Here is a 24,068-nt window from a genome sequence, read left to right as displayed (position 1 = left end):
ACAAAAACTTCATAAAACGTAATACACCCACCCTGGAAACAGACCCAAAAAGCTGAGGGCCCCATAAAAATTAAGGGCCCAGAGCATAAAAAGGGGGGAGAAGGGGGAGGGCGCACATCAGCGGTCGGCCCCTCCAAACGCCCGGTGGAACAATTCGGTCTTACAGGCCCTGAGGAATTCTCCAAGATAGCTGGTGGTAAAGTGTTCCACCAGGCAGGGGCCAGGGCTGTAAAGGCCCTGGTCCGGGTAGAGGCCAACCGCATCATCGAGGGGCTAGGGACAACCTGCAAGTTGGCCTCTGCCGAACGCAGAGGCCGCAGAGGGACATATGGGGTAAGACGGTCCCAAAGGTACGAAGGTCCCAGACCGCGTAAGGCCTTAAAGGTGAGTACCCACACCTTATGAATTATATATATATAATTATAATATATAATTATAATATATAATTATAATTGTCCAGTTACTGAATCCAATGATTGTACATCCAGTTTTTTGAAAAACAAGTAAAATATTTTTTCAACAACAAAAGTTCATTTTCAATATCTTCAGGATAATTATATTCCACATAGAAAGTACTTCCCAAACGACTTGCGCGTTTTTAAGTACGTTTTCACTGTAGTCTTCCTCAGGAGAAGCAATTCTTTCAGGAAAAATTATTCATTCATTTGCCATGCACAGGTCCTTTTTGTCTTTCAACAGAGCTGACACACAAAGCCCAATGGCTGCATACGCTTTTGTTGTTGAAAAAATATTTTACTTGTTTTTCAAAAAAACTGGATGTACAATCATTGGATTCAGTAACTGGACAATTATAATAATATATCTAAATAAATTTATTGAATATATTGATCCTCCGTCTTCAGTGTGTGACGCACCGTCTTGTTCCTCCGTCATATACATTACACACAATTTGGCTTTTTTTTTGCATGAGAATATCGATTTGCCACAAAATTCATGGCATATCTCCGCCGGTGGAGCCACTGGTACATGGGGGCCAACCTGGCTCGGCAGGCCAACTAAAGTCAACAACACCCCCTGGCCCACCCCCGGAATACCCCCGGACATGTAGCCGCAGTCTTTTGTGTCAACGGGCCTGGGTTACAGAGGAAACTTCTGGGTCAGGTGCTGCAAAGCCGGGTGGTGCCCAAAAACCCAGGTAAGTTGCCTCTCAGGACGGTGCCAGCTCCAGACGGGGATTCAGCCCCTCCTGTGGATTGGGCTGATAAAAGAGCAAAGGCCATTTAATTTCATAAAATCACACTAAAAGCAATCCCAAAGGGAGGGAATGGACTTAGGGAGCTGACTGCCCCTTATGCCGGTGTATCTCAAAGATACGTCAGCGTAAGAGCCAAGTTATGCTGGCACAGGCCCCCAGTGGTAACTCTGGAGCCATAGTTACACCACAGCTGACTGATGCATCGCGGACACATCTCATGATCGCTCTGCCCATCTCTTACTTCCAGTAGAAATATTTTAAAGTTGCATATAAGGAATACACTCAGTGGTGGGATCCAAATATTTTAGTAACAGGTTCCCATGTTAGTGGGATTCAAACTGTGGCGTAGTGGCAATGGGGCTGGGCGGGGCACGACGGGGGCATGGCCGGGCATTACTGGGCGGGGCTGTGGCAAGGACACAGCTGCTGCGCCGGTCCTTGGGCGGGAAACGAATGCACGCAGCCGCAGGCTGCCACGCACGCCGGTGCACCTCCTGCTAGACAGCTTCAAGTTCTGCGCGCTACTGCTGAGGAGCCGAGGAGGGGCGTAACTAAGGCAAAAATCACGTGGCAAAATCACCAATTAGTAACCCCCTCTCAGCACACACAAATTATTAGTAACCTACTCTCGGGAACCTGTGAGAACCTGCTGGATCCTACCTCTGAATACACTGCTTTTTTGTGTGGGAATACAATGGCTGTTCACAACGCTGGTCCATTTAATTCAAATAACAGGATGTCTATCGACTCAAATAATAGTATGACTGTCGACAAATGAGCGAGATTCAGGAAGCAGTTTTTCCAAAATGTTAGGCCTGCAACATCTGTTATTAAACCTTCAATTGAAGCACAGTTTTAAGTGCTCTGCCTTGCAACAACTGGGACAGAGAGAGAGAGAAAATTCGGGGCAAAAAAAACAACGAAAAAATATGACTGATTGATCGAGGGCCAGCTATATTCAGTTCCACGTAAAGGACTCAGTAGAATTGAACATCCATCTGCCACTTCTTCCTGTACATTTTTCTGGTGGCTGCCGTTTTCTGCAATTACAGGCGTCGTATGGCTGCGCTTTTCCCTTGCCAAATCTTTCCTCCTAACATGCCCCCATCCCCAAACCCAAAACAGGGTGCAAAATCTAAACTTTTTACCAAGCCAATTCTAGGCGGGGGGGCGGGGGGGGAAACCCTCTTGGTACCTCTCTTAAAGTCTAGCCTCCCATCTTTCCCCAGAAGACCAAAAAAACCCTACCCCCCCCCCGAGATGTTTTGCACATCTGTGTCTGGGGTTCCTGGGGCTGCTGATGCTGCTTGCTTGCTGACAAGTTAAGCAGAGAGCTTTGCAAGGCAGTTTTTTAAGGATGTGGCAGAAGGAAGCTTTTTTCCCTTTCCAAGCAAAAGAGAGGAGGAGGAGGAGGAGGAGGAGGAGGAGAAGAAGATGATGATGATTGATGGGGAGTGCTCTGTGCAAAAGCTACACCAAGGCCCTGGCAGTGGTGTCTTGCCTTTTCTTCTACCCAGTAGCGGCCAAGAGGGTGGGAGAGAGCTGAGCCGGGCAGCAAATTCTCCCAGCCTTGCATGTTTTCAGCCCAGTCTCTCTCTCTCTCTCTCTCTCTCTCTCTCTCTCTCTCTCTCTCTCTCACACACACACACACACACACACACACACACACACACACACACACACACTGGCCCAATCTCCTAGTTTGCTTTTGTGTCTCTGCAACAGATGGAAGGCAAATGAGTAAAGGGGGAATAGGGAGGAAATGGACCAAGAAGATGTGGGTGTGTCACGTCCAGCCAGGGGCGAAGTGAGAGGGAACTGTGGCTGGGGCACGTGAGTGCCCTGAGCCCCTGCTGTTGCGCCACCCGCCTGCCCTGAAACGCCCCTGGAATGCCCTGGCCATGCCCCCGCCCCGGGGTGTGCCCAGGGCATTGTGCCTTGCCCTGTGGACGCTACACCACTGCAACCAACAGAGCTGCATGAAGTAATGTGAGCAGGCAAGCTGACTGGGGGGGGGGGGCGATGAATATGTCTTTTCTTTGCACCCCCTTTAAAATGTTTAATAATGCAAAGAATGATGATTTTGACGATGTTACTGTTCACAGACACTCGGGGCTATGTTCACCTGCGGAAGGACACTACTTTTACTTCCACCAACCAACAACTGACTGCACTTAGTTCTTTCCACAGAACAAGGTATACATGCCACAATAACACGAGTCTGAAAATCACAATCTCACTATTCTTCTATATATGAAAAGTCTTTCTGCATGCCTATAACAACATCCATACGCTGACTGAAACATTACATTTTAGCACGGCAAAGATTTCACAGGTCCCATGGTAGCCTCAGGCACCATGCTGGAGACTTCTGATCGAACTGGTTCATGGTTTGGTGCTAAATCAGAACAAAGCCAATGTAGCTGTGGTACCTAGTGGTCCATTCCCTTCTGAAGAAGTACCTCAACACTCAAACCGTGACACGGAGTACGCTGCTGTCAGACTGAAACTTGGGGGAACAGACATAAAGAGAGGTGGGTGACTTCAAAAAGATCACAGCAGCAGGTAGGGAACAGATGGTTCCTTCCCGCAAAGTGCCTGTTACAGTAATATGTCGGAATGCAACTCAAGTTACCTGTTTGGAAGGTCTGGGCTAACACCCACATTACAACCTCATGACTTTGGCATTGCTGGTAAAAATACAGATGAAGGTTTTGCACTGTGCCACACCTGCGGAAGAGGTGTAATTTAGTTAAATGCTGCTGGACGGCTTAATCACAGCATTGCTGCGTGAGGTAAGAGACAGACAGACATCATTACAGTCATTTTGGAGCACTTTATGTCCCGCTAATCGAAAAGAAGCACAATGCGCACTGTAATCTTGTGTTTTGCCAATAAGAGGCTAGGGAGAGTTTGCGGCGCTTCTAGAAGCTTCAGTGCAACAGTCACGTGGCCAAACAATTCAGTGCTACAGTCACGTGGCCAAACAAGGCAACATTCTCAAACATCTGATAGGTGGGTCACAGGTTTCTTTTTTGGGATTAAAACGGGCTAGTGAGAAGCCACTGAAATCCACAAGCACATGGACAATTTCAACAGAAAGGAAGAAACCATGAAAATTAACAGAACTTGGCTGCCAGTGTTGAAAAACACAGGAGTCAAGACAGTGACTAATCAGCTCCACACAAACACAGGATGACTATAGACAATATACAATCAAAGGGAACAAAGGCCAGGCTACTTCTATTCATATGCCCTCACCTATTGAACTTGCTATCTTCATTGTTACTCACATGCTACACACTTCATTGTTACTCACTTGCCAGGCTACTTCTATTCAGATGCCCTCACCTATTGCACTTGCTATCTTCATTGTTACTCACATGCTACACACTTCATTGTTACTCACTTGCCAGGCTACTTCTATTCAGATCCCCTCACCTATTGACCTTGCTAACTGTTACTCACAGGTATATATACTCCACTTGCTTTCCTTTCATACTATCAGATCCTCTGAAGATGCCAGCCACAGATGCAGACGAAACATCAGGAGAGAATGCTGCTAGAACATGGCCATACAGCCTGGAAACTACACGGCACCCCAGTGATTTCAGCCGTGAAAGCCTTCGACAATACATAAAACTGGCTAGTTCTCATAACGATGTGCATATTTTCTCATACATACTTTCTTGGTATGCACAAAGAGTCATGCGCCAGCACACCCTTTGCTACTGTGGGGCAGCTCAGCCAATCTGATGGGGGGGGGGGGGCTTTGTCACCTGCATTTTGCTGGGAGACCCTGAAGCATCTCACAACATTTCTAAAAGGCACACACAGAGATCAAACTTTCCATTTAGAAAAGGAGTAGAAGAGTTTGGATTGATACCCCTTCTTTCTCTCTTACAAGGAGACTCAAGGCGGCTTACAAACTCCTTTCCCTTCCTTTCCCCACAACAGACGCTTTGTGAGGCAGGTGGGGTTGAGAGAATTCTGAGAGAACTGTGACTGGGCCAAGGTCACCCCAGCAGACCTCATGTGGAGGAGCAGGAAAACAAATTCAGTTGACCAGATTGGAGTCCGCCACTCATGCGGAGGAGTGGGGAATCAATGTTGAGGGTTGAGAAGGCACACAAGTTTGACCGCATCACTAGGGCTGTGCAACACCATCCATCCATCCATCCATCCATCCATCCATCCATCCATCCATCCATCCATCCATCCATCCATCCATCCATCCATCCATCCATCCATCCATCCATCCATCCATCCATCCATCCATCCATCCATCCATCCATCCATCCATCCATCCATCCATCCATCCATCCGCCCATCCATCCATCCATCCATCCATCCATCCATCCATCCATCCATCCATCCATCCATCCATCCATCCATCCATCCATCCATCCATCCATCCATTCATCCATTCATCCATCCATCCATCCATCCATCCATCCATCCATCCATCCATCCATCCATCCATCCATCCATCCATCCATCCATCCATCCATCCATCCATCCATCCATCCATCCATCCATCCATCCATCCCTCTTTACTTGAAAGCATCAAAGTGCATGAAGGACAATTCGGGCACATAACTTCCAAAACCTCTTTGCCAAAGCCAGCCTTCGTTAAACATTCGCTTGCTTGTTGACTGCGTTTTGCAAATTATCAAAATTATCTCCACTGTACAGTGGAACCTCGGTTTTCATTGCCTTCGGTTTTCATCGGTTTTGGTTTTCATCGATTTTTTCAGTGAAAAATTTGCCTCGGTTTTCATCAATTTGCAGTAAGGTGCAGGGGTTTGTGGAGAAAAATCACCCGGACAAAGCTGTTGCAGGCTGTGTCTGTAACTTGTTTAACGACAATGTCTTGCCCCATTTCAGACAAATCTTACAGAGGTGTCAGAAACAGACCTCTTTAGACAGCTTTCTGGTGCGACATTGGTCCACTGGCTCTGAAGTTGGTCCTAGTGTTATTGTTTGTTACTGTTTTCAACACTAAACACTATGTTTATTCACCAAAAATGTGTTTTTGGTATGTTTTTTGGAGTGCCAAGAACGGATTAATTGATTTACATTGATTCCTGTGGAAAAGTTTGCCTCGGTTTTCATCGGTTTCGGTTTTCATCGATTCTTTTCGGACAGATTACCAAGGAAGAACGAGGTTCCACTGTATAACTAGCACGAAGGCTGATTAGCTATTGTAATTTACAAAAATGACATCTGCCATTTAAACATTTTTTTTAAAAGTGTTAGGTTTTTAAAAATGATCGTTTCTAAATGAGCTGTCCCAATTTCCTCCCTTAAAGGGAGTGCTATTATCAAGCCAAAGAGAAAGCGGTGTTTCAACAGGGTAAGCGAGAGCTTATACATTGGCGGGAGGGGGTGGGGGTGGTAGCATTTTAAGAGGACAGGCTGTAACGGCTGTATTAACGGTTTACAGAGGTTAATAAAACTGATAATGCAGAAATCAACTGATAAGGCAAAAATCAATGAACGGGGGGGGGGGGGGGGGCAGAAACCGCCAAAACCATCCTTGCCAAAGCAAAACAGAATTGCACCCTTCGAAATCCACTGAAGTCCATGGCTTTAAAAGAGCGTAAAGGTGTTTTCGACCGCACTGCGAGAAACGTTAACTGCTAATGAATTTTATCCATCATTCGGGAGGTCTCGCTGAAATGAAAATGTCACAGAAGGGCCACGAGCAGCCGGTTTGGAGGAATGCAAATTTAATCCTCGAACCACCAGAGGTCAGGATATCACTAAAAACATAGCAGTAGAATATAATTGTGGTGTGTGTGTGTGTGTGTGTGTGTGTAAGAGAGAGAGAGAGAGAGAGAGAGAGAGAGAGAGAGAGAGAGTCAGATTTGTATTTTAAGAACATGAATTAAAAGGATATAATGTAATCGCCATATAAAAACCTTCTCATGGGGAATTCAAATACAGTATTTGAAGTCGAGCCCTTCAGGGGTAAGGCAGCCTATAAATCTAATAAATGAATGAATGAATGAATGAATGAATGAATGAATGAATGAATGAATGAATGAATGAATGAATGAATGCCCTCCAGCTAAAGCATCTCCACGGGCTAGCTGCTAAACACAGGTGTCAAACTCGCGGCCCTCCAGATGTTATGGCATCATGCTGGCATGGGATGATGGGAACTATAGTCCATAACATCTGGAGGGCTGCGAGTTTGACACCTATGCTAGATGAAATATTGTACTGGGCGTGGTCCCTCTGATGGCAAATCCTATAGGTGCAGCACTGAACACGGCATTGTATTAATCGGATCTCGGAAGCCAAGCAGGGTCAGTACTTGGGAAGGGAGGCCACCAAGAAAGGCTCTGTGGAAGAAGGCCAACCACCTCTGCTTCTCCCTTGCCTTGAAAGCCCCTTGCTGGGGTCTCCCTAAGTCAACTGTGACTTGACAGTACTTTACACACACAGTAGAGCTTCCTGCTGCTGCCTCCTTGGTTTCAGCACCTGGGTTTCTCCTTGTGTCCGAGTGCAAGGCACGCTTGTGCTGAAAACGCTTCCTTTTGTGCATCGTTGGATGATGCTCAAAATGGCACACCAGAGCGAACGAGTCTTCCTGCTCGAGCTGAACTAAACCGATTCCAAAACTCCAGCCCTAACCGTATTTACTGGAAAATAATTGGGCTCCACTTTCTGAAAACCTTGGCAGGCTCCAGGTAAGGTTTCAGGAGGCAACATGGTGCCCATTGGGACCACGTTGGGGACCCCTGGCCTACTGAGAAGTAGAGTTTTTTTAATTTTTATTTATTTATTTATTTCTTCGATTTTTATACCGCCTGATCCCCAAAGGGCTCCGGGCGGTGAACAACACAATTCAACATCAAACAGGAGCAGGTCTACATAGGCTCCATCCCATAATCAACAATAAAACAACCTAAAAACTCATGTAAAACAGCGAATAACAGTTAATACATGAATAAACAAGAGGCGTCCAGAAACCCCAATTTAAAACCTACCCCCAAAGAGGGGGACGGCGGGCCCCCTCAATATGAGGGGACCCTGATGTAGCAAAAGCACCAAGGCAAAGAGCAGTAAGGGGGCACCATATCAGCAGCTGGGCACTCCAAAGGCCCGGTGGAACAGCACAGTCTTACAGGCCCTGCGGAACTCGCCGAGGTCCCGGACAGCTGGAGGAAGGGTGTTCCACCAGGCCGGGGCCAGTGCTGTAAAAGTCCTGGCCCGTGTGGAGGCCAGCCGCATCATGGAGGGGCCGGGGACCACAATGCGGGATGTCTGCCTCAAGGGGGCTTATCAAGCCCATGAACCAGGTGAGGCAGGATCAAAAGCGAGGGGAGGAATGCCTCCGCGGGCTGAAGGGCCTGATAAGCCTACTCAAAGGGCTGGATCCGGCCTACCGGCCCCATGTTTGACACCCCTGCATTAGAGGGAAATGACATGAACAGCCAGATCCTGCTTCTTGAAGTGGAATTTCACAGAGGCCATTTTTTTTAAGTCAGCAGAGAGCAACTTGAACCAGGCAGAGGCCCCAGCACAATTTAAAAAGTCTTAGTTAAGTGCAGCTCGGCAAAGAGCAGCAGAAGGAACTGGAGCGGCTCTTCCAGTTTCTCAGCTCCGCGTCCTCTTGGCAGATGACCTTTCTGTTGATCCTGGAAGTCTTAACAACTCCACAGGGAGATGGTCGGCTGCCTTCTTAGGAAACTAACAGCCACATCACTATCCAGACTCTGTGTGTCTCTCTCTGTGTGTGTGTGTGTGTGTGTGTGTGTGTGTGTGTGTGTGTGTGTGTGTGTGTGTGTGTGTGTGTGTGTGTGTGTGTGTGTGTGTGTGTGTGTGTGTGTGTGAGATCAGTGAGATCAACTATAGTTAAGAATAAATTTAAGGAGGAGAATGTGGATTTATATCCCACCTTTCTCTCCTGTAAGGAGACTCAAGTTCCTTTCTCTTCCTCTCCCAACAACAGACTCTTTGTGAGGTAGGTGGGGCTGAGAGCGTTCAGAGAGAACTGTGACTGGCCCAAGGTCACCCAGCAGTAATGCAGGAGCGCGGAAACACATCTGGTTCACCAGATAAGCCTCTGCCACTCAGGTGGAAGAGTGGGAAATCAACCCCGGTTCTCCAGATTAGAATCCACCTGCTCTTAACCGCTACACCACACTGGCTCTCAAGGGCAAGGATGAAAAACAAATGGTAAGAGTTTGATACACGTCTGGGAATGTGAAGGGCAGGTCTGAGAACTTTCAACTGAATTTGCTCCAGAGGCATAAGTCAGGTTGCTGGATTTCTAAGAAAGGTTGGGACTCTTTAGTTTGGAGAGGAGACAGCTGGGGGGGGGGGGGAGAGACATGATTGAAGTCTATAAAATTATGCATGGGATAGAAAATGTTGACAGAGAGAAATTTTTCTCTCTTTCTTACAATACTAGAACCAGGGGGCATCCATTGAAAATGCTGGGGGGAAGAATTAGGACTAATAAAAGGAAACACTTCTTCACACAATGTGTGATTGGTGGTTGGAATATGCTGCCACAGGAGGTGGTGATGGCCACTCACCTGGATAGCTTTAAAAAGGGCTTGGACAGATTTAGGGAGGAGAAGTCGATTTATGGCTACCAATCTTGATCCTCTTTGATCTGAGATTGCAAATGCCTTAACAGACCAGGTGCTCGGGAGCAGCACCAGCAGAAGGCCATTGATTTCACATCCTGCATGTGAGCTCCCAATGGCACCTGGTGGGCCACTGTGAGTAGCAGAGAGCTGGACTAGATGGACTCTGGTCTGATCCAGCTGGCTTGTTCTTATGTTCTTAAAGGTCCTATATGTGAGTTCTGCTAGGGTTTCAGCCAGGAACAACTTAAGTACGGCTGGACCAAAGTGCCCTCCTTTATTACAAGCCCCCCCCCCCCCCGGAGAATATTACAGGTTGATTTCTATCCCATGTAGTTACTATGGGCTGCCCATGAATCAGAGGCCTGAAGGATGACACCCAGATATTCTTAGATGTTCACCTGTTCCAGTTTAAAACTATTCAGATTCCAGGTGTTACTTTCCTGATGTTTCCCAAAAACCATTATTTTGGTTTCCTGCAAGTACATCTGTAAGCGTTCTTTATCCCAGTACTCAGCCAATCTTTTTATGGCTCTTCTCATTCCTACTGGAGTCCAGCACACGATGGCTGCGTTGTCGGGATACGGAGGAACTGATATATGGCGACCTGCCGCTTTGGGTGGATGGAATTCATCCTCTTCCAGGGCACTTACGATATTGTTTATGTAACAGATAAATAGCAGGAGAGCCAGGAAGCATCCCCGTCTGAGCTTTTGAAGTTTCAAATGCTTTTGTTTTTATTTGCATGTCTGGCCAATGACTGTATTAATAAATAAAGAAAAGTAACATCCCATATATTTTTAGATGCTTCTCTCTTGGGAAACGGGCTCGAGATGTCCGTGTGAATGGGCCAAAAAAAAGGGACTCTTTTCTAGCATCTTCCGGATGATCTTTGGAACAGCAATATTTCAAAAATCCTGCCTGCAGTCAAGGTGCTGGCTAAAGGACACTACTGGCACGCTATTATTTACTTATTGAAAACACTCCTATCCAGCCTTATCTGCTTGGACTCAAGGCATAATGTCACCACCAAGCCCCATATTAACAAAATGAAAATGGATTAAAACACACCATTTTTTCAATTAATAAGGATTTAGACAGCTCTGCTGGAAAAGTTCACCCATTTTTTTAAAAAAGACCCAGACATAGAGAATGAGGAGTAAACTTAATTCCTTGCTAAAAAATAAAAAAAATCCATCAGATTCATACCCATCGAGCTTCAGCATGGCATCACAGAAACGTAGAGCTGGAAGGGACCTCACGGGTCATCTAGTCCAACCCCATAAACAATGGAGGAGATTCACAACTACCTTCCCCTCCCACTCTCCCAAGGATCCCTGCTCTGTGCCCAGGTAGAAAAGCTCCAGGATCCCTGGCCAACCTGGCCTGGAGGAAAATCCCCTCCTGACCTCAAAGTAGTGATTGGCATTACCCTGGGTATGAAAGAAAGATGATGAAGAAGAAGAGTTTGGATTGATATCCCCCCTTTCTCTCCTGCAGGAGACTCAAAGGGGCTGACAATCTCCTTGCCCTTTCCCCCTCACAACAAACACCCTGTGAGGTAGGTGGGGCTGAGAGAGCTCCGAGAAGCTGTGACTAGCCCAAGGTCACCCAGCTGGCGTGTGTGGGAGTGCACAGGCTAATCTGAATCCCCCAGAGAAGCCTCCACAGCTCAGGCGGCAGAGCTGGGAATCAAACCCGGTTCCTCCAGATTAGATACACGAGCTCTTAACCTCCGACGCCACTGCTGCTCCTACATCCTTAACCTCCTACGCCACAAAAGCTGGGCCCTGACATACCCCTTCCTGCCTTCCCTGACATGATCTGCCAAAGTGCGCAGAACCAGCACTCCCAGGACATTCAGCTGCATCTTATGTCCGTGAGATGAAAAAACTCCGCGACTTACCCTGTCTGATGCTGAGTCGTGGACGGGTAACTCCTCTTGGCTGAAAATAAAGGGGGAAAGAGAGAGACTTTTATCTCTATTTAATTAAAACATTTCCTTTTAGATTTCTACTAATGGGGAATGAAAGACAGGCAGACAGAAGGATGTCTGGACGGATATAAATATACATAGAAAGAAAAATACAGATATAAATATATATATATACAAATACGCTGGGAAAGTCACCATCTATGCTTACTATATTTTGTCAAAGGCTTTCACGGCCAGAATCACTGGGGTGCTGTGTGGTTTCCGGGTTGTATGGCCGTGTTCATGGCCATGCAGCCCAGAAACCACACAGAACCCTATGCTTATTAAGTCTATCTCTGTTGATTATATATGCTGCTATGATTATTGTTTATAATGTTGTGATTATAATGTTGTGATTATAAAGCGTATAATGTTGTGATTATTGATGTTTTGTTGCTCGATGTTATGGTTACTGATGTTTGCTGTTGTTGTTCAACGCCCTGAGCCCTTCGGGGGAGGGCGGTATACAAATCGAATAATACAATACAAATACAGACAGACAGACAGACAGACAGACAGGTATATAAATATACAGAGATAAATATAGATAAATAGATATATAGATGGACAGACAGACTGGCAGATGATAAATAGATGGATTGGAGAAAGAAAGAAAGAAAGAAAGAAAGAAAGAAAGAAAGAAAGAAAGAAAGAAAGAAAGAAAGAAAGAAAGAAAGAAAGAAAGAAAGAAAGAAAGAAAGAAAGAAAGAAAGAAGAAAGAAGGAAGGAAGGAAGGAGGGAAGGAGGGAGGGAGGGAGGGAGGGAAGGAAGGAGGGAAGGAAGGAAGGAAGGGAAGGAAGGAAGGAAAAGAAAAGAAAGAATGAAGGCAAGAAAGAAAGAAAGAATGAAGGAAGGAAGGAAGGAAGGAAAGAAAGAAAGAAAGAAAGAAAGAAAGAAAGAAAGAAAGAAAGAAAGAAAGAAAGAAAGAAAGAAAGAAAGAAAGAAAGAAAGAAAGAAAGAAAGAAGCTAAACTGGTGACATTACGGTATTTAAAATGTCAACATAATATAAGAAAACAAAGGAAGAGAGATCCATCAGTGGCCACCAGCCATGGTGACTTAAGGGTTCTTCTTATGTTCTCAAGAGGCCACTATAACACTGAGGGCAGTCCTTTGCATGCTTACTTGGAAATAAGCTTCACTGAACTTGCTCAGTAGCAAAGCACTTTCTTTTGGGTTCTGGGTAGAGTCGCCAACTCCAGCTTGGAAAATTCCTGGAGATTTGGGGATGGAGTCTGGGTTTAGGAAGGTGAAGAATCTCAGCAGGATATAATGCCATGCAGTCCGCCCTCCAAAGGAGCCGTTTTCTCTAAGGGTATCCACCATTTGAATTAAGCGGGGATCAGTGCACACAGTACCACCCAATAGAAGTTACACTAAAGAAGGCTCACAGCAACTGCTGTCTACTTTCAAATGATGAAGAAGAAGAATTTGAATTTATATCCCCCCCTTCTCTCCTGCAGGAGACTCAAAGGGGGCTTACAATCTCCTTGCCCTTCCCCCCTCACAACAAACACCCTGTGAGGTGGGTGGGTCTGAGAGAGCTCCAAGAAGCTGTGACTAGTCCAAGGTCACCCAGCTGGTGTGTGTGGGAGTGCACAGGCTAATCTGAATTCCCCAGAGAAGCCTCCACAGCTCAGGAGGCAGAGCAAGGAATCAAACCCGGCTCCTCCAGATTAAAATGCACCTGCTCTTAACCACTACGCCACTGCTGCTCTATAACAACGAAGCCTTGTTATAAGTAAAACACGTGTCCAAAGCTACAAACATACAACAGTGCCCCAAGGTATCTGAAATACAGATCCTAATAACACTGATAAAACTCCTGTGTAGTACAAAGCAAAGGTTATGCTGTGGAACAAATCTTTCACATGTTGGTAAATCCATCCCACTGTCTATGCAGACAAACATGGCGGACCCTGATTTAAGGTGCAGGTATTCAGAAGGAAAAGACACTGCTCAGTGTGACTCGCTGGCCAACATTTTGCCTCCCTCCTCTCTGGTTGAGCCCGTGAGTTCGGGCCCGGAAACCCCCACCTGTCTCAATTCAGAATCTTGCATACGCTTTTCTGAACATGAGGAAATCATCACTTTTGGCATCTACAATAGATACTCTCGCCTCGTCTTCTTGCTATAGCCCTTCTATGTTGCATCTCTTATTTATCTCACCCTACATTTCAAGGGTTTAGCAACACATTTGGTTTTATTAAAGGTCAGCGGTGGCTCGGAGCACAGGGAAGAGTTTGCACGGACAAAGTATTTATGCTGGTAATTAAGCACTGCTAACGTTTTCGGGACAATTTATAAGGACTGTGCATTGATTCAATGAAATGGCTAAACATCCACTAAAGACTATTACAGCTTAAATTACAGAACCAGGAACTGTGAATGGAACCCGGGTGAGAAGAAATTACATTTTCAGTTGCTATCGACATTCAGTTTATTTTGGTTTCAAGTTCACCCCATCTCTAGGGTGAGAACCAGTTTAAGACATATCTAGGTAAGAAACAGGCTAAAAACAGACCCAAAGACAGAAATCTTGGCTCCGTAAAAAGCTCGACAAGTAGCTTGGTGTTTCTCCCAGAAAACTAACTTCAGGATTGGGGGGAGGGTATAATATATATGTATATATAAATAAATGGGAGGGGGACCAAACTTAACCTGAAAAACAAGCTAGGAACCACAAAGGTTAAGAAGTCTAATAAGTGTCTATAGAAGAAGAAGAAGAAGAAGAAGAAGAAGAAGAAGAAGAAGAAGAAGAAGAAGAAGAAGAAGAAGAAGAAGAAGAAGAAGAAGAAGAAGAAGAAGAAGAAGAAGAAGAGGAGGAGGAGGAGGAGGAGGAGGAGGAGGAGGAGGAGGAGGAGGAGGAGGAGGAGGAGGAGGAGGAGTTTGGATTTATATCCCCCCTTTCTCTCCTGTAAGAGACTCAAAGGGGCTTACAATCTCCTTGCCCTTCCCCCCTCACAACAAACACCCTGTGAGGTAGGGTGGGCTGAGAGAGCTCCGAGAAGCTGTGACTAGCCCAAGGTCACCCAGCAGGCGTGTGTGGGAGTGCCCAGGCTAATCTGAATTCCCCAGATAAGCCTCCACAGCTCAGGCGGCAGAGATGGGAATCAAACCTGGTTCCTCCAGATTAGATACACGAGCTCTTAACCTCCTACGCCACTGCTGCAGCAGTCTCTAATCTGGAGAACCGGGTTCAATTCCCAACTCCTCCACATGAAACCTGCGGGGGCGACCTTGGGCCACTCACAGTTCTCTCAGAACTCTCTCAGCCTTCGCAGAGGCAGGCAATGTCAAACTCTCTCTGAACATCTCTTGCCTTGAAAACTGCTAGGAGTCACTGTAAGCCAGCCGTGACTTGACAGCACACACACACACAGGCACAACATAGAAACAGGGCATGGCAAACCACCTCCGAACGTCTCCTGCCTCGAAAACCCCCCAGGGGCGCCATAAAACAGCCGCGACTTCACGGTACGCACGCTCACTGCGAACCTATTACGTGCAGCTGAAGATTTAGGTGTTTAGGTCTACCGAGAGCCCAAGTCAGCACACAGCAATTTGTCAGACTTCAGGGTTCCGCTTGTTTCGGCTGCGAAGGAATAACTCTGCTGTCCCTCAGGAATCGCGACTGTGTGTGATTTATTCAGTAGCAAGTGGAGTCAGATGATTTCTACAGGGATCTCCCTTTCCCCGCTCCCGAACCCTCACGACGCAAATAAAAACTTTTAGCTGTCGGGGAGGCAAAACCCAGACACGCTATTGCGGCTTACCCCAGTGATAACCCTCTTTTATTTCAGATATTCCTTCTGCTTCAGATCCATTGGCGGCCTGGGAGCAGAGGAAGCAGGGACAATCCTAGTATAAATGGGAATAGCTCCAGTGGAACATTTAGCTACACGCAGCCAGAGAATAGCAGGCTTTAGATCTCCAGTTTGTAGAACGGGCTTTTCAATCCCCCTCTTCATCCCTTTTCTCCTCGTTCCCGGCCGCACCACGTCTCTCGACATCTCCCAAGAGGCCCAGCTGTTTGCCGGCAAAGTCTGCCTGCGCGAGCCGAGCCTTGTTCGGCGCAGCTTATGAATATACAAGCATCGGCATTCGGCGCGGCAACATGAATTATGCAGGCCGAGCAGTTGTGTAACATTGTACGTATTGCAACCAGCAATAGGAGGGAGCCAGGGAAAACGGCAATACTTCCTCGCGAGTTTTCCTGCTGGCCAATGGCCACTATTCCAAATGCAGATTTGACGTAGCGAACGAGCGTGTAAACTGGAGGGGGGGACTGTTTAAATTTTGCCTCTGCTACAATTGAAGAAGAAGAAGGAGGAGAAGGAGAAGGAGAAGGAGAAGGAGAAGAAGAAGAAGAAGAAGGAGAAGAAGGAGGAGGAGGAGGAGGAGGAGGAGGAGGAGGAGGAGGAGGAGGAGGGGTAGTTTGGATTTATACCCCACCTTTCTCTCCTGTAAGAAGACTCAAGGTGACCCAGAAAATAAACTATGTTGTGGGGTTATTTCTTTGTTCATATTATCTACTATTATTATTATGATACAGTGATTGTGCCTAAAGTGACTGAAGAAAACATAATAGTCAGATCCCAGGATCAATACTCCTACCTTCCATTGACCACCAGCCAAGGATTTCTCTATCAACATCCTGATGTTTTGTACGTTCATCTATGAATACATGAAACTCATCTATGGAAGTTGAGTATTTAAAGGCATCAGACATTGGTATCCTTCACTTCTACACCATTAGTGGATCTCATTCAAAGTGATAACTGTATTACAGAGACTTGATATTATTGTATTTGGGATCCCCTGTGTGTGTATTATTCATTGTTTTATTGTTGTTGTTATTTATAATATGTATACTTTGTTGTTGATTAAGAGTTGTGGTTCTGTTATATAAATGTTTTAATTATTTTTCATTAGAGCTTTAAAGTTTACACTAGAGCCAGACAGGTTCTTTTCCCTTCTGTGAGCTGGATTTGTTTCCCCACGTCTGCACATGAAGCCTGCTGGGTGACCTTGGGCTAGAACTCTCTCAGTCTCCACCTGCCTCACAAGGTGTCTGTTTTGAGAAGAGGAAGGGAAAGGCATTCGTAAGCTGCCTTGAGTCTCCTTACAAGAGAGAAAGGGAAGAAGAAGAAGAAGAGTTTGGATTTATATCCCCCCTTTCTCTCCTGTAGGAGACTCAAAGGGGCTTACAATCTCCTTGCCTTTCCCCCCCTCACAACAAACACCCTGTGAGGTAGGTGAGGCTGAGAGAGCTCCGAGAAGCTGTGACTAGCCCAAGGTCACCCAGCTGGCGTGTGTGGGAGTGTACAGGCTAATCTGAATTCCCCAGAGAAGCCTCCACAGCTCAGGCGGCAGAGAATCGAACCCAGTTCCTCCAGATTAGATACATGAGCTCTTAACCTCCTATGCCACTGCTGCGTAGGAGGTTAAACTCTTCTTCAGTGAGTTAAATATAAACAGCCAGTGACCGCAACGGGCTAACATGATCTTGGGGTGCATCAACAGAGGCAAAACATCCAAATCGCAAGATGTCATATTCCCACTGTACACAGCATTGGTCAAGTTTCCCCTGAAGTATTGTGTACCATTTTGCAGGCCTCACTTCAAGAGAGACGTGGACAGAACGGAGCAGGTGCACAAAAAAGCGACACGGATGGTCAGGGATCTCGAGACCAAGCCCTATGAGGAAAAGTTGAGGGAGAAGGGAGTTGGACTTGATGGCCCTTGTGGTCTCTTCCAACTCTATGATTCTATGACGTAGGGATGTTCAGCCTAGAGAAGAGGAGATAGAGAGGGGACATGATTTGAAGGGCTGTCACTTAGAGGAGGGCAGGGAGCCGTCCCTGTTGACAGCAGAGGATAGGACCAGTGGTGGGATCCAAAAATTTTAGTAACAGGTTCCCATGGTGGTGGGATTCCAAATGAGTGGCGTATTAAACCAATGGGGGGGAGCTGGAGCAGAAGGGCATGGCCGAGGCGTGTAGCCCAGGCATTCCGAGAGCAGAGGCATTAATAATTTCTCTCTGTTACTGTAAAAAAAACTCTGACGGTAAAAAAGAGAGTTCCTAATTTCCAGCTGGTATCTTTCTGTCCATAATTTAAAGCTCATTTATAGCATGAGTCCTATCATCTACTGCCAACAGAGATCAACTACTTCTCCTCTAATTGACTGCCTGTCAAATACTTAATACTTTCAAATGCTTAATTTTGTTTCCAGAAATCAAAAGAAGGATACTTTCCTTAAACAAGGAACTTTACCATATTTCTAAAACATGTTTTAAAACAGCCCAACAGGGAGAATTATCCCGTTTTCTACCTTCGCTAACCAGCCACATAGGAAACAACAGGACTTTATGATTTTTGGACCTAATGGAATTTCTAATGGAAAAGCAGACCCAATTAGTAACCCCCTCTTGGCACACACAAATAATTAGTAACCCACTCTCGGGAACTGGTGAGAACCTGCTGGATCCCACCTCTGGATAGGACTCGAAATAATGGGTATATTACAGGCGGAAAGGTACCAGCTGGATCTTAGGAAAAGAAATTTTGCAGCAAAAGTTGGAACCGGCTGCCTCGGGAGGTGGTGAGCCCCCCCCCCCCCCCGACAGTCTTAAAGCAGCAGCTGGACAAACACTTGTCTGGGATGATCCTACATCGAGCAGAGGTTGGACTAGATGGCCTGTATGCAGAGGTGGGATCCAGCAGGTTCTCAAAGGTTCCCCAGAGTAGGTTACTAATTATTTGTGTGTGCCGAGAGGGTGTTACTAAGTGGTGATTTTGCCACATGATTGTTGCCTTAGTTACGCCCCTCCTCTCAGCAGTAGCGCGCAGAACTTGAAGCAGTCTAGCAGGAGGTGCACAGGCGTGCGTGGCAGCCTGCGCCTGCGTGCATTCGTTTCCCTTCCAAGGACCGGCGCAGCGGCTGCGTCCTTGCCACAGTCCCACCCAGGAATGCCCCGCCCCCGGAATGCCCGGCCATGCCCCCGTCATGCCCCGCCCAGTCCCATTGGTACTACGCCACAGTTTGAATCCCACCACCATGGGAACCTGTTACTAACATTTTTGGATCCCACCACTGCCTGTATGGCCCCATTCAACTCTGTGATTCTAGGAAGATTATTACAAGGTCAAAATGAAGAATGGTGTAAGCCACTTTGGACCCCCATTGGGGATAAAAGTAGGGTATCAGTGAGGTAAAGGAATAAACAAAAATAAATAGTATTGGCAAATTACACTTGTCTTGGTTATTTTCGAAGAGCCACACTTCCATGAAAGGAGCAACCAGGCACCACAACACAGTGACAACACTAAGATGATTTATTTCCAATAAATCAGACAGAAACTGAAAAAGAATGGGACAAATTAAACGACACCATCAGCACACGCCTCTGAGAAGTTCGATTCAAAATGAAAAAAGGGCTTCATTTGGAGACATTTAATGGAGCACTTCAGGTATGACTGAAATCTATTGCTATGGCTCATTATTTTCGTTTTCCCACCTGTCGTCAAAACATATTGCATTTAAAGAATCGGGTGGAAGAGAAAAGAGGGAACGTGTCGGCATCTTGGCACAAGGCCGAATACTGATTTCAGATGCCTGATGTACGCCCCAGGCGCGGCAATAATCCCCAGCATTAGCAACCTCTTTTCAAGACAGCTTCATTGCTTTGGCAGACTACTGCCGCAAACCAGATCATAAAATGATATGCCGGATCAACAGCTGGAGATAAAGGGGACGCTGCTCGGCACAGATGGCTGGCGCAGTGCGGCGGACTCTAATCTGGTGAACCAGGTTCGATTCCACACTCCTCCCTATGAGTGGCCGACTCTTAACTGGTGAACTGGATTTGCTTCCTTGCTTCTGCACATGAAGCCTGCTGGGTGACCTTGGTCACGGTTCTCTCCGAACTCTCTCAGCCCCACCGACCTCACAAGCTGTCCGTTGTGGGGAAAGAAAGGGAAGGTGAGCTGCTCTGAGACTCCTTAAAGCCCAGGTGGCAAACTCACGGCCATCCAGATGTTATGGACTACAGTTCCCATCATCCCCTGCCAGCATCATGCTGGCAGGGATGATGGGAACTGTAGTCCATAACATCTGGAGGGCCGCGAGTTTGACACCTATGCCTTAAAGGTAGGGAAAAGTGGGGTATAAAAACTTCTTCTTCCTCCTCTAGAAGGATTCTGGTTCTGGTTCTTAAAACCGAACGGTTGATTTCATGCAGATTTGTTGAAATAATAAGCCCCCACCCCTGCATAAGTTGCAGTAGATCGCGGCTGCAGAACACGGCGGCACTCACCAACATTTTCCCACTCCCCGGATCTCTGTTCCAGGCTAGGATCGCAAGTTTCCTGCTTTCTCCTTTTGTTGAAATCCTTCTCATTTCTTTCCCTTCTATTTATCAAGGTCTTTGATTATGACTCTACCCAGATAATGGTCTCATTGGAAACAGTGTAGCATCTCTTAATGCCCCTTCCGCACATGCAGAATAATGCACTTTCAATGCACTTTGAAGCGGGATTTTACTGTGCGGAATAGCAAAATCCACTTTTAAACTATTTGTGAAAGTGGATTGAAAGTGTATTATTCTGCAAGTGCGGAAGGGACCTAAGCTAGGAAGGGGAAAATGGAAGGAAAGAAGTGATGGAAGGGGAGGGAGGGAGGGAGGGAAAAGAAGGGGAGGGAGGGAGGGAGGAGTTAAATCAGTTTGAAATCATCTCCTTAGACATAAACTTTGGTCTGGGTCATCCAAATATCCAGCAGATCCAAATACACACAAGCACATCTATTCCCATACAAAACACCTTAACTCCCCTCCCTTGAGTCCGAGCTCTGACAGGATAGAAATTAAATAAAAGGAACGCTCTTCTCTGCCAACCTTTGGGATATATTTCAGGGTATTCCTAATCTTCCCCTCAACTTCGGGTTTAAATTCTTGGGCAGGGTTTGGAAGACAGAGGCTGTCTTTGAAAGGGTATGAAGTGTAAAACTGCAGAGAGCAACCAGGATGGGGCGTATTGAATGAGGAACCCCCTGCTCTTAGCCACTACGCCACTGCACAGGTGCATTCTAGTCTGGAGGAACCGGGTTTGATTCCCCGCTCTGCCGCTTGAGCTGTGGAGGCTTATCTGGGGAATTCTGATTAGCCTGTGCACTCCCACACACGCCAGCTGGGTGACCTTGGGCTAGTCACAGTTCTTCTGAGCTCTCTCAGCCCCACCCACCTCACAGGGTGTTTGTTGTGAGGGGGGAAGGGCAAGGAGATTGTAAGCCTCTTTGAGTCTCCTACAGGAGAGAAAGAGGGGATATAAATCCAACTCTCCTCCTCCTCCTCCTTCAACTATTATATCCACGCATAATTCTCTGGCCTTGAAGAGCCAGCAGGTTTTACCAAATGACATAGCAGCCATAATCAGAGCAACGCCATAAAAGCAATCGTTACAAAGGAAGCAGCAAACATTTCATATTTAACTACAGCGGCAAGTTGGAAGCACAAACTAATCCGAGCAACAGAAAGTGCTGACGAAACGATCATTAAACCGCAAATTCCATAAAGCAGAACACAGTTCGCTTGCATGCGCCTAACTTTACTGGTCCTTGACTTATGGGTGCCTAATTTTGCAACTGACACAGCATTAGCCTCATGGATTTTTGCACTTTTATAGCAGGCATGTTTGACCCAGTCCCTGGCCTGTCTCGGCAACACAATGCACAGATTCATTTCAAAAGAAGGCTGCAGACAGCGTGGATCGTACCTTTGCCTTCTTCTGATCCCACAAGGCATCCAAATTCAGCACTGTTCTAAATTTGATTTGTAATCATTGATAATATTATAGGGGTCGGTTAGCAAGGCCCACCCATAATAACCAGAACATATTGGGCACTGAGAAAATGCAAAAAGAAAGCATTAATCCTGAGTGGAGAACTACAGCCATCTTTTGAAATGGAGTTCCCAGGGGTTTTAAAGTCAGACCTACTATAAGGTCAACAGCCAATGATTCCTAAATTATACACGGCATACACTGATGAGGAATCTACTAAAGGCTCCTGCCAGTCCAACGGAATCTTCCGCACAGAGCGGTTTACTACTACGTCTCTGAGTGATTTCTTGCTCTAGCATCCTAGAACCAGGGGGCATTCATTGAAAATGCTGGGGGGAAGAATTAGGACAAATAAAAGGAAACACTTCTTCACACAACATGTGATTGGTGTTTGGAATATGCTGCCACAGGAGGTGGTGATGGCCACTAACCTGGATAGTTTTAAAAAGGGCTTGGACAGATTTATGGAGGAGAAGTCGATCTATGGCTACCAATCTTGATCCTCTTTGATCTGAGATTGCAAATGCCCTAACAGTTCAGGTGCTCGGGAGCAGCAGCAGCAGCAGCAGGCCATTGCTTTCACATCCTGCACGTGAGCTACCAAAGGCACCTGGTGGGCCACTGCAGAGTGCTGGACTAGATGGACTCTGGTCTGATCCAGTAGGCTAGTTCTTATGTTCTTATCCTTTCCCTCCAATTGCTGTCTTTTGGAGGCATGTGATTTCGCTGCACGTCTGCAGATTGTGCAGCTGCTCAACAAATAACTCCTGATGCAACCATGCAGCAGATTTACTGCTGCAGATTTAAGTGAGGGATAAATCCAAACTCTTTTCCTCTTCAGTCTCATTTCAGTCATTTCCAAGGAAACGATGATCAGCGGGTCGTCCTAGCCATCCTGCGCTGTTAAAGCATAACTGCCACGATTTGCTCGCCAAAGCCTTTGGATTTGGCCAGAAACCCTCACTGGCATGTGATCAAACAAGACACGGGTGGCAGTAATGGACACGTGGATCTTTGACGGAAAAAGCACAAGGACAAAACTAGATGCGCCGTCTTATTAATCCCTATTCAGCAACTAGAGAAGTATGAACAAGCCGACGATACATATCGAGGAGAGCTGCCTTTACTGCCCTGGGACCATGTTCAGAAACAGCGGAAAAAGACTGGGACCATGTACGGGTTTTGCATAGCACTTCCGAAAACGTCCCAGCGCTTTCTGCAAAGCCTGAACATGGTCCCAGTCCTTTTCTGCCGAGCCTGAACATGGGCGTGGCACGCGCACACTGGCAGCGTCGTGTAATCCTCTCTCTTAACGAAACTGTGATGCCATTTCTAGACTTGGACGCTTCTCCTTGGGGGAAACGGCTAACAAAAGGGCTTGTCACCGCCAACTCCTTAATTAAAACTGGAGCGCACAATGCAGCAATTCAGGCAGCTGCGACAGCTGTGCGAGCAAGCATGCTGAAGAAAGGCCAGCTAGCCCACTTAAAATGATCTCAGATGATGCCTGGAAGAAGGAGGCGCCCCGTGGCTTATTGGCACAGCGTCTGCTTGGCATGCAGACAGTCCCCGGCTGAATCCTCAGAACTTCCAGCAAAATGGATCAGGTAGCAGGTGATGGGAAAAACCCCTTCTTTTTTTCCTGCCTCCTTGCTAATGGTACAGAAGACACCCGTACAAGATGCCCTCCACCTCCAGGAGAATCACAGGGTTGGAGGGGGTGATACAGCCCATCTAGTCCCATCTCTGCTCACTGCAAGGTCAGCCTAGAGCAGGGGTGTCCAACTCTGGCGTTTCAGATGTTCGTGGACTACAATTCCCATCAGCCCCTGCAGGCATGGCCAACTAGCCATGCCAGAAGGGGCTGATGGGAATTAAGAACATAAGAACATAAGAACAAGCCAGCTGGATCAGACCAGAGTCCATCTAGTCCAGCTCTCTGCTACTCGCAGTGGCCCACCAGGTGCCTTTGGGAGCTCACATGCAGGATGTGAAAGCAATGGCCTTCTGCGGCTGCTGCTCCCGAGCACCTGGTCTGTTAAGGCATTTGCAATCTCAGATCAAAGAGGATCAAGATTGGTAGCCATAGATCGACTTCTCCTCCATAAATCTGTCCAAGCCCCTTTTAAAACTATCCAGGTTAGTGGTCATCACCACCTCCTGTGGAAGCATATTCCAAACACCAATCACACGTTGTAGTCCATTGAATTGTAGTCCATGAACATCTGAAGTGCCAGAGTTGGACACCCCTGGTCTAGAGGATCCCTGACAAGGGTTTGTCTAGCTCAGGGGTAGGGAACCTGCGGCTCTCCAGATGTTCAGGAACTGCAATTCCCATCAGCCTCTGTCAGCATGGCCAATTGTGGCCGTTGCTGGTAGGCGAAACTGATAGGAAGTATGGTTCCTGAACATCCTGAGAGAGCGCCCAT

At 46.7% G+C, this 24,068-nt stretch overlaps 1 protein-coding gene across 1 annotated transcript in view; it reads right to left on the bottom strand.

The window, feature by feature from the left end:
- LOC125435303 (USP6 N-terminal-like protein) overlaps positions 1–24,068 on the bottom strand; it is a 66,570-nt gene that overhangs the window by 38,806 nt on the left and 3,696 nt on the right. Inside the window, exons 3-4 of the mRNA XM_048501493.1 lie at positions 17,403–17,530; positions 11,729–11,768 (exon numbers count right to left, since the gene is read on the bottom strand). Coding sequence (XP_048357450.1) covers positions 11,729–11,768; positions 17,403–17,530 — 168 coding nt within the window. The remainder of the gene's footprint in view (positions 1–11,728; positions 11,769–17,402; positions 17,531–24,068) is intronic.

The sequence above is a fragment of the Sphaerodactylus townsendi genome, linkage group LG06, assembly GCF_021028975.2.
Source record: "Sphaerodactylus townsendi isolate TG3544 linkage group LG06, MPM_Stown_v2.3, whole genome shotgun sequence".
NCBI lineage: Eukaryota > Metazoa > Chordata > Lepidosauria > Squamata > Sphaerodactylidae > Sphaerodactylus > Sphaerodactylus townsendi.
This window is presented reverse-complemented; position numbering and strand designations above follow the sequence as displayed.